General features: G+C 38.3%; 1 protein-coding gene across 1 annotated transcript in view; it reads left to right on the forward strand.

The window, feature by feature from the left end:
- Positions 1-16,181, forward strand: part of MCHR2 (melanin concentrating hormone receptor 2) — a 35,622-nt gene that overhangs the window by 4,492 nt on the left and 14,949 nt on the right. The window contains exons 2-3 of the mRNA XM_074578337.1: positions 6,540-6,746; positions 14,175-14,384. Coding sequence (XP_074434438.1) covers positions 6,565-6,746; positions 14,175-14,384 — 392 coding nt within the window. The 5' untranslated portion in view covers positions 6,540-6,564. The remainder of the gene's footprint in view (positions 1-6,539; positions 6,747-14,174; positions 14,385-16,181) is intronic.

Genomic DNA, 16,181 nt, shown 5'->3' on the forward strand with positions numbered 1-16,181 from the left:
TGATGGTAATACTTTCAAGTCGTATATTGGTTTAAAGAGAGTCAATTCAAATTGTAAATAGAGATACAATGTACTAGAGAGGAGACAATCTGCCACACAAGAGAGAAATTAACTAAAACAAGCTACTTATACATATTCATATCTGGTAGAAATCTAATGAGTTCTCTGGTAGGGTTACCTCTGTCTTTTCCTGGAAGTAGCTTTTTTTTGTGCCAGAAGTTGTCGCAATTGAGCTGTAGGAATCACCAGAGTTTCTTCTTTTGTCTTCTTTTTAATGTTGTGTGTTCAAGCACGGAGGCCTCATTTTCAAGAATACTGAGGTACTTCTAAATGCCTTAGAAGCTGGCTGGAATTTAATCTTACACTTCTTTTAAGAAATGGATAATCAGAAATGTCCCATAAGTAATAAATGTTGTAATCAAAATGAACAGTAATTGGCTTAGAGTTACGAGAAAGGGAAGTTTACAGTTCTGTATGAAGAAGAATCAATGAATTCCCTAATGTGAAATATAAATATACTCAGAGCTTTAAGTGATATTTGATCAAGCAGGATAATATAAATAGTCATGTAGGCATTTATTTATTTTAATAAGGAATAAAAATCAAAGAACTACTTCAGAACTCGCAGTCTATGACTAGGCAAAAAAGTGCCCACAAGCAGAGCTCATGGTTGCGCTGTGGAAGCACAGGTTGCACCCATTACTCTCAGGTTTTCACACTCTTTAGTAAAGCCCTTATGACTATGCAACACTGTAATTGAGACTATAGTATATTGGTAAGATGTAGATCGAATACCAGTATAGAGAATATCTTCTGCCTCTGGATCTTTTATCACTTTACCGAGGTGTGAGAAAAACTTCATAACTATCTGTGTTTTGCAGATGGACTAGCTGAGCAACAAAGGATATAACAAACATGCCTGAGGTCATGCACTGAACTGGTGGCAGAAGCAAGAATTAAATCCACATCTTCTAGTTTTTCTAGACAGTGGATCAAAAAGCAATGAGACGAAATACGCTTTTCCCTAATTAAACAACTCAAAACATTCCAATTTAATGCTAAACTCGGTGCTGAACTGCAGAACCTTGCAACAGCAAGATGTGACTGTGCCCTTCAGACAAAATCTGAGCATGTCAAAGGCACCACAGAAAGTGAGAATAGTCACTAAGTCAAACAGTAGTCAAGTTCTACAGGTGACTTTTTCCACGTGGGAGTCAGTCTGTAACAGGATGGAACTGAATGAAAATGTGATTTTATTTTTCTTTTTTATTTCATTAAGCTGTTGCCAAGAATTATTCCTTCAGGATGCATAAATTATAGATAGAAGAAGCTATTCTCCTCCATTGATTTTGCCTCTAGTAAAAGCCTTGTCCTGGTTCCGGTGGGGATAGGGTTAATTTTTCCTGGTATTCCATGCCATGTGAGCCACGCCCACCCTGAGCTGCCGGGGGAGGGGGCAGGAAGTTGCTGCTTAAAAGCGGGCTGGGGCGTCCCGGCGGTTCCGTAATCGTGTTTGTATATTCCCCTATCCGTGTTGTTGTTGTTGTTTGCCTGTTCCCTTTGCTGTTCTGTTAAACTGCCTTTGTCTCAACCCAAGAGTCTTGCCTTTTCTTACGATTCTTCCTGTATTAGGAAGGCGCGAGGGAGCGGCACGTGGTTCTTTGTTGCCGTCTGAGGCTAAACCACGACAAGCGTGTTGTGTTACTAAAACCAAATCAGGGTTAGTATGTACTCACTCCTGTAATAGTCCCTGGCAGTTATGAGGAGGAAGAAATTCATGGTATAAATCCCATCTGTTTTAAGCCTACGAACTGCTTAGTAACAGATAAGATACTTAACAAGAAACACATCTATATAGAAGAAGTTAAATTAGCCAACTTGTATAAACACTCCAGTAGTGTAACTGGTCAAAACCAGGAAATGAAATATATGTATTTCCTGTATGAATACAGGAAAAATCTTAACAACACTCGTTAAGAATCACAACTGTTCTATGCAAATCTTTCAGTGGATAAAGAACCGGCTTGACGGCCGCACCCAAAGAGTGGCTGTCAATGGGTCCATGTCCAAGTGGAGGCCAGTGACAAGTGGAGTCCCTCAAGGATCAGTACTGGGACCGGTCTTGTTTAACAACTTCATCAGCGACATGGACAGTGGCATAGAGCGCACCCTCAGCAAGTTTGCCGACGACACCAAGCTGCGTGGGGTGGCTGACATGCTGGAGGGAAGGGATGCCATCCAGAGGGACCTTGACAGGCTGGAGAGGTGGGCCCATGCCAACCTCATGAAGTTCAACAAGACCAAGTGCAAGGTCCTCCATCTGGGTTGGGGCAATCCCAAGCACCAATATAGGCTGGGCAGTGACTGGCTTAAGAGCAGCCCTGAAGAAAAGGACTTGGGGGTGCTGGTAGACAAGAGACTCAACATGAGCCGCCAGTGTGCACTAGCAGCCCAGAAAGCCAATCATATCCTGGGCTGCATCAGGAGAAGTGTGGCCCGCAGGTCGAGGGAGGTGATTGTCCCCCTCTATTCCATTCTTGTGAGACCCCACCTGGAGTACTGCGTCCAATTCTGGAGCCCCTACTACAAGAAAGATATGGACATGCTGGAACATGTCCAGAGAAGGGCCACGAGGATGATCAGAGGGCTGGAGCACCTCTGCTCTGAGGACAGACTGAGAGAGTTGGGGTTGTTCAGTCTGGAGAAAAGAAGGCTCTGAGGAGACCTTATAGTGGCCTACCAGTATCTTAAGGGGGCCTACAAGAAAGCTGGTGAGGGACCTTTTAGGATGTCGGGTAATGGTAGGACTAGAGGGAATGGATTAAAACTAGAGTTGGGACGATTCAGATTGGACTTTAGGAAGAAGTTCTTCACCATGAGGGTGGTGAGACACTGGAACAGGTTGCCCAGAGAGGTGGTGGAAGCCCCATCCCTGGAAGTTTTTTTACTCAGTTCCATTAGCTGGTTTGATCCAGACCTCAAGAAGAAGCCCTACCCCATGTCCTAAATATCTGTTCTTCCATACTTAAGCAACCAAGGAGCCAGCTTCCTCTTTTCTCAGCTTTTGGGGTTTGTGAATTTGTGTCACTGTCATGGTGAATTTGTGTGCAGCTGGTTTCTGTGACCTTAAGTGGTGAAAAGTTACTGGTTTGAATTTTCCCTGTAATTCTATTTCTTAATGTAACGGAGTTTTGTTAATTTTGCTGCAGATGGTAGCTTGCCATTTCATAGGGGAATGACAGGATGGGTTGTAAGCGTCTGTATTAGGGACATGATTTAGTGGTGGACTTGGCAGTGTTATGTTAATGGTTGGACTCGATGATCTTAAAGGTCTTTTCCAACAAAAATGATTCTATGATTTAGTATGTTACCCTGATTTACAGACCCATCATAGGTCTTGCTACACTTGGAAGAGTTTATTTCCTTGCCAGAGTTTGTAGGAAGTGAGGTACAAGAAAGAATTATGCTACTAGATCATTAGGGCCCATGAGAAGACGTCCCTGTATTTATCTTCACAACGCTGACTATATGGGTTTTGCTTTGATAGTTGAACTTAGGTTGGCTAAGATGTTTTTCTTACTGACTCAGCACTCCATTTGTGTACAGTAATAGCTTATCAGAGGAAATGCGGACACCTAACAGATGTATTAAAAACTTGAAGCTTCAGAGAGCATATTTTAGCTTTTACATTTTGTCACTGAAAAAAGCTGATGATACACTTTTGAACAGTCTGTCCTTTCAGGGATGATGTTAATTAAATTATAAGGCTTTTTTTCTACTCCCCAGCTGAAATTTAAAGGGTGAATGATGACAATAATTTTGGAGGCAAGTACTAAAATAATGCTCTTTAATAAATCGAATGAGAGAGTTAAAAAAACAGAAGGGTTTATTAGCTTTAAAGTCGGTTTGTTATATTTGACACTCTATTTACTAAACTAAAAGCTTATTCTTTTCCCAATTCTTTCATGAAGTGCTGATCTTATACTTTCAAACAGAAAGAAATATGATTTTTTTATTGGCTGAAAGATTCTCATGTGCCATTTTTACAAACAAGGTAGCACTCACTTCATAGAAACTAAGCACTAAATGCGCACAATTTTCTTTTTAGCCCAGTGTATCTTTTTACTATTAAATGACCATTGGATCAATCGCTCATTGAGAATGGGAGGTTACACCAATAACAGAACCCATTTTGAGTTTTCCATTTTTTTAATTCTTGAAAGGTATGTGATTTTGCTATAATATAGGTAATAATCACACCTCTAATGTATCCTGTAAATGCCTTAGTAAGGAATGGTTTCAAGTATATTTGTGAAGAGAAATTATTTTCACTGAGGGAGCCATTTATCTTCACCAATACAAGTAACTGTGTGACCACATGCCATTCACTCCAGCTTCATATGGCACAGATCAAACTTCACCATCAAGAGATACTTTCCTACATCATGGCTTTGCTGTGAAACATGAAGCTTCTAAAGAAGTTCTTAGTGGTCTTTGACTTAAATGCATTATAAGCGTGTAAAAATTACTCCCTTATTTGTACTGAGGGAACATATTGATGCAGGTAAGTTTCCTCTCTGTAAACAACAGGAAACTGCTTGTTTTTAAAATAGATTTTAAAAAAATCTGTCACTGCATTTTATTTTTATTAGTTTTTCCTATTTCTGGTAGCCTCCCAGACTCCCTGGTTTTGGCAAGTAAATTAAGGATTTATCACCCACTGCGTCACTTGTATCTTGAACAGCAGAAACCTGCTACTGTTAATTTGATATTATCGAAGACCAATGACTCATCCTCCCGTAAAGACTAAAAATCTGTTAAAAGGGTAATTTTATTCTCAAATGCATAAGGGAATTTTACATTATATAAAGGAATTTTTTACTTCATCCGAGGCTGCAATTTTGCTTCAGGATACCATATTTACTGAAATAAACATCAAATTTTCTACAGATGTAAATTTGTCTCAAATTAGGATTAAAAATACGCAAGTATGATCTGCCTTTCAATTTACTGTTTTTTAAAGTTGGGTACAGGTGGAACTGCAGGGCTGTATTGTTCTTCAGTGCCTTATCTGAAGTTGCTGGGCTCTCAGCAGGGCTTACTAAATTATTTTGAGCAGAGTGCCTTTATATATTTGTTCAGATCCTGCCAGCCTGAAGTTGCACTAGGCAAATAAAGCAGAGACTCGGGCTGCAGTTGCATGGGTGAACTGGTGGGGGAAAGCGATCTAAGGAGAAATATACCATCTTTACTTAAGGAAATATAGGATTGCATATCCAGACAATTAAGAATCTTGAAGGTAAAGACTGATTTTGTTCAGTGTATTTTGGAAAGCGACTGTATTGGGTAGAAGACAGATAGTTTTGCTGCAACAGCTGGAGCTGTTGAAGAAATGGCCTATGTGCATCTCCAACAATGGCTTTGTCCTCAAGTACAACATATAGCTGAGAAAACGATAGGTTTCTTGTAGCTTCGGGCATCTCAAAATGGACACACGAGATTAGAGGTGATTTTGCATAAAAAGCTTAGATTTAACACCATTGCCTCATATTTCACATATTCAAGAAATGACAGAACAGGTGAGGTAGGAAGAGATCTCTGGAGATCACTTAATCAAACATCTTTCTCAAAGCTGGGTCTTCTCTAGCAGTTTGCTTGGGGCGACATTCAGTTGGGGATTTTTAACATGTCTAAGAGATATTCAGAGAGATGGAGGTATGTGGAGGCTTCACAATCTCTCAGGGCGATCTGAGTCCAGGGTTTGACCATCCGCACAGGGAAAATTTCTTTCTTGTGTTCAGGTGGAGTTTCCTGTGTTTCAGTTTGTGCCCATTACCTCTTGTCCTACCACTGGGCACCACTGAGAAGAGTCTGGCTCCTGCATCTTCTCTCCCCTGAAACCAAGTACTAACACACATTGCTCAGATTCCCCTTGAGTCTTCTCCAGGCTGAACAAGCCCAGCCCTCTCTGGCTCTCATATGCCGGGTGCACCTGTCCCTTCACTAACTTCACGGCCCACCAGTAAGTCCCTGTCTGTCTTGTACTTGGGAATCCAGACCTGGATCCAGCACTGCAGATGTGTCACCAAGCCTAAGTAGAGGGGAAGAATCATCTCTGTTGTCCTGCTGGTAATGTTCTGCCTAATGCAGCACTGGGTGCTGTTGACCTTCTTTGCTGCACGGGCACGTTGACAGCTTGTGTTCAACTTCTTGCCTACCGGGACCACCCCAGCCAAGAGAAAAAGTGGACAGTGGGCTTTCTGAGAGCAGAATAAGCACTGTGACTCTAAAATGGTGTGTCTGGGAAGATTACAAAATTCTTTAAATTATAATGGAGTTATTACAGCACAGGTTTCATTTTGAAAAAAACAATACCCAGTCCTTTTATATCCAATCCTGAATGTATAAAATATTTTGGTCAAAGGTTTTTATGAAATGCAGATGATCACTAAACAGCAATGTACACTTAGATAACAAACTTAAACAATGGTATTCAAATGATTAGTCCATGAATAAATTATTTTCTCTTGTTACTACAGAACTAAGTCCTAAAGTCGCTGAAGAATGAGTGAATTTCAGCCTTCCTGTCAGAACGGTACACCAGGCTTGTTTAACAGATCTTGGAGTGGGTGGCACCATTACCAGGTGATCAGTGCTGCAGAGACAATCATCCTTCCCTCTCTGATTGGGATAATCTGTTCAACAGGCTTAGTTGGAAATATCCTCATTGTGTTCACAATAATAAGGTATGGAATTGAATACATTTTGCAATAAGATTTATCGCTGAAAAAAATGAAATATGACTAAACTAAGGAAGTGATTTGCCCAGCAAAGACAAGGATAGGAAGTATTTCGTGTTTCGTTTAGTCATTGACATTTACTTCTCATTAAAAAAAAAATTAAATCATGACTACAGATAGCAGTAATGTACTCCTGCTTAGCCTTTTCTCTTGTGAGAAAACACTTAAGCGTATGATTGATGTCAAACATATTCAAGGAAACCAAAATACATGCCTTCTTCCCTGGCTTCCATTATAACTGGTAGCAATATTCCCACAGGGGCACTTGTAAAAGCTAGACTGACCTTCAAACTGTAGTTATGGTAGTAGCCAGGCATTACAATGTTTTACAAAATGCTTTTAAGATCAGTTGAAATATAGTCTTTTTCTCCTTTAAAAACTACGCTTCTACCTCATATTATTTTAATAGCAAAACTCTATCTAACTTTTGTCCATTTAGAGCAGCTTCCTAGAACTCATTGCTTCTTTCCAGCAGCACCTTTCTTCTGGCAACAAGGGTCTTAGTGCCAGTCAAGGATTCTCACATGACAGGAATTAATACCTCAAGGTATTTTTGTTGTATTCTCAGAAGGTAAAATTGCTGAAGTTGCTAAAATTTTTTGGGTCATAAAATCAGACCCAGCCATCCTTTATGCAAGAAAATACCTTCTAGTCTCTTAATTTTAACAAGATATTACTTCTTCTATACAATAAAGAATTTGCTGTCAAGTGGCTGATGCTACCGCAAACTTGAAATCCATAAGCATGTATCTTGAAAAAGTGGCTTTTATCTTCAGAGCAAATTTAACATTAAGAATTATGACAGCATAAAATAATAGACGTCACACTCCACAAGGATTAATAGATGGACTCCACCGCTACATGCTGTGCTGCTAAAGGCAAGATTTCCAAAAGCCAATCTAGAACTAAGTGTCTGTCAGCCCTTGACCTTTAGTAAACTTCCCTTGAAACTACCATAAATCTAATGCCTGATACACTCAAGAAGATTGTAGCTCATAATCTGAATGCAGATGAGAAGACATGTAGAAACAGTATGTCTGAAGCAAACATAATGGCAATATGGCTTTCTAAATGTATGAATGAATAGAAAGGAAAAAAGAAATCATTGAGTTTCTAAAAATTAGTCGAGAGTCTCTAAAATAATAGAATGGAAGGAAACTGAGAAGGAACAAAAATTTTTTTTTGTCCCTGGTGAAAAGCCTTTGTCTAGCTTAAATAAAAATATGAGAGACAGAAGGAATAGACACAGACAATGACTTGGAAAAAGAGAATATAATTTAAACCGTATTTGCATTCAAATTTATGGGCATGGACATTTATACATAGGAAAAGAATTTGAAAGCAGTGTGTTAAAAATTTAATATGGTAGTTACCAACACAAAAAATGACAGCCACAAACCTCAGACTCTGTAGATGAATGTACATTTAAAATGTATCTGTATTTGAAAAATAACCATGTCAAATTCTCACCTTTCACTAAACAGATCGGATTCTACTCAATGGCTCTTCTTCCGAGTTGTGTCTTCGCTCTGTATTGAACACGTTTTCTCATGCATGCATTTTAATTTTGTTAGCATTACAGAGCCAATTCTTTTAAGAGAGAAAGAAGCTAGATTATCTCTCTAATTAACTAGAAAGTTACTTATTTTCCAGTAGCAAATGGTATAATAAGGTAAAGAAAGACCCTTGGACTTTCAGCTCCCCAGTTTTGTTTGCAGGTCTGCCAGCTAGGGACAAATATTTTTAAGTGTGAATTAAAATTATATTATTGGCAGCTTACTGGGAGAAAATAACTAGAAGTCCTAATGAAAGTTACATATACTATATGCCTATACATGATATACATATACTATATGCCTATACTGAGATTTAATTTAAAAATTAGTAACTCAGTGACTTTTGGCTGGCCCTTCTTGTGGGAATGAATTTCATCCCTAGGGAATAATAGAGGGAGTTGAGATATGTTGCTATTTAATGAAAAAGAAAATGGTGGACAAAATGCTGCAAGGGTTCAGTGTCAGCCAGAAGTATCCAATAACCTTCATCCCAGCAACCTCAAAAAGCTGGTCCCCAAAACTGCAGTTCTGCTAGCAAGCATTTTACGTAAATCTACTGACTTTGGTGGACCAGCTGGTGGGAAAATGGCTATGCTTTTGTGTGGAGGGGGAAAATGTGATCCAGACTACTCCAATTAGCTGCATTAGTCTGCCTTTATATTTTTAAGGAAGAATATGTTACAGAAGAGAAAAAGGAATCAAATACAATTTCAATTATCTATAAGTATGGCTTTTCAGATTAACTTGATTTTTAATAAGGCAGCTAATTGCAAGTGGAAAAATAGCATTTCCTAACACAGGGATTGCAAATAAGTGGCACAAAACTTGCATTCTGAGTCTTCAGCTGGAGAGGGTGTATTTGCAACTGAATGTAGTCACCAGCAGGAAGTTTTTGAAACCGCTACATACAGCTAGCCTATCCAGATCAGAGATTTTATATTATCAGATTTTATATGTTATTGTGTTGGAAGTTATTAACTTGGCTGAAGAACAATCTAGTGAGTTCAAGAATTATAACATGAGAAAAAAAAATAGCTAAAGTGGGGATGGTACTAGCCAATGTTGATAAGAAACAAGTTGCCAGAAAAGATTTTCAGGAGAAATAGGTCAACGTGGAACTTTCAGGGACTGATCATGGGGGCCAGGCAGATTTCATACTGTGCCTCAGAGACCTGGGGCGTCAATAGTATTACTAATGACATACGCTGGAGAGATGTGGCTGATGTGAAAGCGTGTAAGAGTATCACACAGAATGAAACAGATAAAGAATAGAGGAGGGACTAGGACTAGAGCAAGAGAAAAGCAATAATATTTAATAGCACAAAGCCATAGCATATTTATTTATTTATTTATTTATTTATTTAAATAAGTAGGAAGCACCGCTGTCAGTTAGAAAACAACAGAGGAAAAGCTCCTGGGATTGTTGTGGGCTGTCATTAAGCTAAAGCTGCGTGAGAAGCACACACAGCTGTAATACATGTAAGGCTCTGCCTTTCCAAGGGAAAGAGGGAAATGCTAATGCCATTCTCCAGGCTCATAACAAGGCCTGAAATATAACTCTCACCAGCTGTTTCCAGGAAAGATAAGATATTCAGACTGGTATAAGAACAGAAAAGAACAATTACTACAACCAGAAGAATGGAGAACTATGAAAATTCACCTAAATTGGCTTTTTTTTAAAAAAAAAAAGCTCAGATGTCTATGCTTGCTCTCTATAAATCAGGATCAAATACAGCAGAATGGGTAAAGGACTGTTTAAACTAAAGGCCAAAACGGATACAAGAGCAATTGGGTAGACCCCAGTCAGGAGGTGTTAAAGGCTGATGACTAGAAGGTGATTTTTACCTTCTAGAACAGTGATGTCCTGTGATAGCCTTCAGTAAGAGTAGTGGAAATAAAATCAGTATTTCTGAGATGACCTCCTCTGTCATGAGAAGGTCTTTTCTGATCTTGTTACCTGTGACAGCTGATGACTCAGTTCTGTAACAAGGGTTATCTCTTCCAATTTTAGGTTCCTGCATTTCCAAAATCCAGCAAAAAAACCCAAACATGTTAACCAACATACCCAGTGCCCTACGACGTATCTCGGCTGTTCTGTTCTTTGTTCCTTGCTGATATGGGAAAGCTAAGTGTCTCTGCACTGAGACAGCATGCTGTCAGTTTACTCTGACTTCTATGATTCTGTTTTAGATTTGTTTCCGAAATAAAAAACAAGCTAATGTTAGAATGTGGTACTTCCCATGATGACATCTTGCACAGCAACTGATACATGTCTCTAAGTGATGTTATCTGGCTTGACTGTGAGATTCAGTTAAACAGTAATGGTTTTTTGGACCAGAATATCTTGGACAAACTTCTGTGTTACCCAGCAACAAATTAGGTAGTTGAATTAATTGGAATTCATTGCTAGATATGGTTAAATCAGGGAAGGCACAGAGGCAAAGATGTAGAACAGAAATTTCTTTGTGCAGTTTTTCATAATGGGTACTGAGCAAGATTCAGTCTCACAAGATTTTATAGGTCTTATCCAATTGTACAGATGTGAGCAAATTTTTTGTCCTTTCATTGCCCAAGCCAGTCATCTGGGTCTCTCCATGGAGAAGCACTACTGAGAGTAATACATATCATCTTTGTCATATACCTATCTAAGACAGGTTTAATTGCCTTGCCCCCAGAGTTCTGTTTCTCTGCAGTGATTATAGGAGCCAAGATCACTTGGAGACATTACAGGTCTAAATTTCAAGCATAAAATTAGCTTAGAAGTGTTCCACCCTCAATTAAAAGGAGAAAAAGATACTCTAAGTCTTTCCTGATAAATATTGAGATGTTTTTTCAGCCACTAGGAGAAAACAACATGTACATAAATGATCCAAGAGGAAGCATGGTGCATGCTTACCAGAAAAAAAGGGCTATAAGATAGTCTTAAGTAGGTGTAGGGATGCTGCTGTTGGACCTCTTCTTCTTAGGGACCGAGGATCTAGATAAACTCCAAGTGAGAGCAGAAGGGAAGTGGGCTATGGTTACCGTCAGAGCTGGAAATTTAAAAAAGCTGCTTCTAAGTCAAGCTGCTTTGCTGGGAATGGTTAGATTTTGTAGGAGTGGACAGGCCTGGGCAGGAGGATAACTTTAAAGATGGTGCTACCTGCCATTGCAGACCTAGCCAATAAGGGATGCTATTTTCACCTTTCCTATTTGAAGAAAGGGTATGTGCTTATGTTTTTAAATCTGTGATACTTATAAATCATCTTCTCTTTGACCTGAAAGATCACTTCCAAATTAACACTTAAGCTTCTCGTTAATGAAGACTCTCTGTGCAGGAAGGTATAAACAAATACTGATGACAGCACATAATGCAGTCAGAGGGGATAAACAATGACTGATGACAACACATAATGCACTTGTCATGTTCCTTGAAGTTGTTACTGGAGTGACAGCCAGTGTATGGATTATCACATTGTCGTGTATGCTCAACACGTCTTTTTTTTAATGGATTGGGATCATTCAAATCCATTTTTAATGAGTTTAATCTGTAGAAGGAGAATTGAAGAGAAGGTAGGACTAACCACAGATTTGACATATTCACAGATTTTGCAGAACAGCGGCTGTCCTTTTGTACATTTTTCATAGGGTGTTTCAGAGATGGAAATTGACTTGGCTTGGGTGGAAGGATGAATTGACCAGCTAATATCTGTGGCTTGAGAAACTGCTGAGAAACTTTCGAAACTGTAGCAAGAAGGTAGAAATCACTGAAAGGACGAAAAGAAAGAAGCTTGAAATTGAGTCTATCACTATTATTTCTCTGGATTTGTTGTTGTTGTTGTAAAGTGATAGTTTTAGCAGAAGGCAAGCACCATCATCTTAATGAAAGATAAGAAAGTTATAAACTATAAAATGTGGCCAAAATTATTCGAGATTATAAAGTTTATTGCATAAGTTACCATTTAAATATTGTGGCTCCAAGCCATCCCAGGAAACTATACAAAAGTCCATATGAAAATACGTGTCCTGGCCTCTGGACATTGACCTAAAAAGGCATCGTTTTCCGAACCTCAGTGTAAAGCACGAGACAGTGGGTATTACAACACTTCCCTTTACATCAACCATGGGACAACTTTTTACTGTATATTCTTTTTTGATTGGATTTAGCATGAAGTGTGAGAGCTGACAATTTGAGATGCTTATTCTGAGTCCAAAAGTAATTTTTAATTTAGTATGATTTATCCTGTTAATGTGAATGATATAAAGCAGAAAAAGACCCTTTCAAGTTCTTCGTAAAATGACATGTGCAGGCAGTTTTCAAATGCCTTGAAACCTGTGTGTTTGAGCATAATGGCACCATTCGATGCCTTGCAGGAAACACAGTTTGGGGCTTTTCTTTTCCTGGAGATTTTGCATCCTTCAGTATTCACAAAGCTAAAGGCACTGGATGAAAAAGATCACATATGCGTCATTCTCTCCACAAGCTCCGGTCATTACTGCCAGAAGATACACTTTATAGATGTCTGGCTTTGGTTTCAGCATCATAACCAGATGACAGTGAATCATACTTCATAATTTATTGAAAATGTTTGAAAAAAATACTTTTGTCTGTCTCATTCCCTTTAGCTTAGATTTGTTTCTTTGGAAACATAGGTATTTCATAGTTTGTAGCATGCAGTGAAGGCAACATGAAAAATATGAAATCAAGAACTCTTCTCACACAGGTCATTTTAGGAAATTATGGTCATAGAGTTGGACTTCTGAATATGGATTGTGGACAGCCAGATGAAGTTTTCCCAGCTGCAGATTCTTCTGGATCTTCCCATAAGAATGACAAATAAACTGGTACTTTGCAGTAGACCGGAAAAAAAATTGGTTAGAGATACTGAGAGGCAACCCAGACAACTAGCTCAGACTAGACATCTAATTTGTAAGCAAATTTAGGTGAGCTGATTTCTATATGGAGATTGTGGACCTTTTTAAAAAGATCCTGTAATTAAAAAATACCTTACAAATATCAGTGGTTCTCAAAGCTGCTTTGTGCTTCTTTCCTTGATCTGTATAGAATAAGGCAACTTAGTCAATAATTCTTTCAACTGCACGTATAACATTACTCCAAGCCTAAATCAGGGGCTATACTAAGATAAGGATTACATTTTGGTAAAGGAATCTAGAAAAGCATATATATCACACAAAAACTATGCAATATAGACATTACGACATTGGAAAAGCCAAACTTGCATTACTTAGATGAAGACTGTGTATACAGTTTTAACTCAGTTGTGTTCCCTATGTATGTATAAACTTCATGATACTACCTTTAAACATTTGATTGCATACTATTTTTTTTCCACAGAGAATCATTCCTCTTTCACCAGTTCCCTTTTTACCTTGAGCACTTGAGAACATCCTGTCTGCATCCTTAAGCAAGACTCAGTCCTGGATCAACTCCATTACAGGAAGGCTCTGCTCTCTCCTCCTATTTATGCTAGGCTGTTATTTCTGGAGTTCCTATGTCCATCAGACCTGTGTTTATTTTGAAACCTTTATAGTTTTCAAAGGAGAATATGGATAACTGTGCTGGTATTAATAAATTAAATAACTCATTCAGCCTTACCAGAAAGCAAAATTATGACCAATATATTTTTCTCGAGCCTAAAATATTTAGTTTGAAATATCTGTGGGTTGACAAACTTCCCCTGACTATGAAATAGTCATTCTGACAGTGTACTTATTGCTGTCCAGTTCAGTTTTGAGGTCTGGTTATCAACGGTATACTTGGAAAACAATACAGTAACTATGTCAAGTAATCATCTTCATGCCTTCCAATTTATTTCAGAACTCAGAAGAAAACTATCCCGGATATCTACATCTGCAATCTGGCTATAGCAGATTTGGTTCATATCATTGGCATGCCCTTTCTCATTCACCAATGGGCACGTGGAGGCGAGTGGGTTTTTGGCAGCCCTCTTTGCACCATCATTACCTCCCTGGACACATGCAACCAGTTTACATGCAGCGCCATTATGACAGCAATGAGTTTGGACAGGTATGTCATTTCAGATTTTAATTCTGTACCCCAGGACAATAATCCCTGTGTTTATGCAAAGCTGTAGTAATTCAAGAATGAGGAATGCCATCAGTTATGGTTAATGATTTTTTGAAAACTGCAGGAATTCTTCTCTGACGTTTGTGGAGATATTTTAAGTCTTGCTATAGCATCATGCTGTGAACAAGGCCTTAAGGGATCCTAATCGCCACTCTTCTGGGGTTTATTTTTAGGGGCGCAGAATCTACTAAAGGCTTAATGTCACTAAAACTATATTTGTTTTAACCATTCTTGTTGAAGACAAAAAGTTTTCTTCCAGGCTGACTGCAGAAACCTACTGTATCATTTGTTTTTTTAAAACCTATATTAAAATACAGGAAAAGTACAACAAGAATTTTAGATTTCATCACAACTAAAGATTTCAAAACCAGCATCTGTATATTCCTGACCTTAAGGAAAAAGTCACGAAACTCAGGAAAGAAAAATCTGCTTTGGACCAAAGAGGTCTTCTTTCATATGTCAGAGAGAGCATGAAGGAAAACAAAAAGACAAACTTTCCTGCATAGCACAAGGCACTAGTCAGTCATTAAGACATTCAAGAGACAGCTTTGAACTTATGAGCTAGAATAAACAGAGCCAATGAGAAGGATGGTTGCTATTGAACTTGTAGCATACGAGACAGCATGCTTCCATGGAAGTGGAATTCAGCTGCTAAAGAGAGGGAGAGAAAAATCATCAGAAAACAGCAAGCAGAAAGTAGAAAATTGAAAGTTTGAAATAATTCTGAAATAGATAAAGTGTGGCTGTCACAAAGAGGCTACACTAATGCATGATATTAGAAGTCTTATTTGGTTGACATGTAGTTAAAAAACAGCCAAGAAACTATCAGTTCCTTTGAAGTTCGATGTTAAAAGCTCTGTTCTTAATTTGCATATGAGTAATATGACAAATGACAGTCTTTTCCTATATTCCTAAAGAATTTACACATAGCAGTATCTTTAATCTTGCTGTTTAGAAAAATATTTTATGCAAAAGACAGTAAGCATTAAGGCAGGAAAAAGACATGACATCCTAATGAGGAAAGTCAAAATATTAAAACCTGGTATAAAAAACCAGTTTATGTCCCAAGTAAAGCCATGTCTTAAAATAGACATTTGGGTGGGTTTTTTTCAAATTACTGAGGGTAAGCCTGTGCTTTCTTTTCTATTTTAAGGCAAGTTTTCCCATCTCAAATACGCTTGCCTAGGGAAAGCTCTTCAAATTACTTCTCTCCTATTTCTTTTATAACTGCTAATACCAATTGTGACACCATAGCAAAGAGAGACAAAGGTTTTTCAGATAACAAGCTCCCAAACTGTTTAGTGCTTGATAGTTTCAGTAAAGCACCTCTGAATCCACCCAGGAGCTTTCATTAAGTGAAAGGATTAAATCAGCTATTTTGCAAAAACAAATCAGCAGAGTTTATCAGATTTTGTTTCACTGTAAAATCACCCCAAATTCACAATAAACGCAAGAAACATAATTACACCTTAGTAAATGCTATGGCTAATGTAATATTGGACAGCTTCATGTTCTCTTTCACATTTCTCAAAAATAAAAGCACTTCTAAAGGAAGACAAGAACAGGTCAGACCAGGGAAGACACTTACAGAAGAAGCATGAGATGAATAAAACGCAAATTAATACCTGTCGCGTTGCTGGATAACATTTTTATTCACTGAAATCCTCTATTTCATAATAGGAGTGAACTATGTCACGCAACGGTCCAACAGAGACCTTACTATTTCAGCATTTCTTT

Source organism: Larus michahellis, chromosome 3 (assembly GCF_964199755.1).
Source record: "Larus michahellis chromosome 3, bLarMic1.1, whole genome shotgun sequence".
Lineage (NCBI taxonomy): Eukaryota > Metazoa > Chordata > Aves > Charadriiformes > Laridae > Larus > Larus michahellis.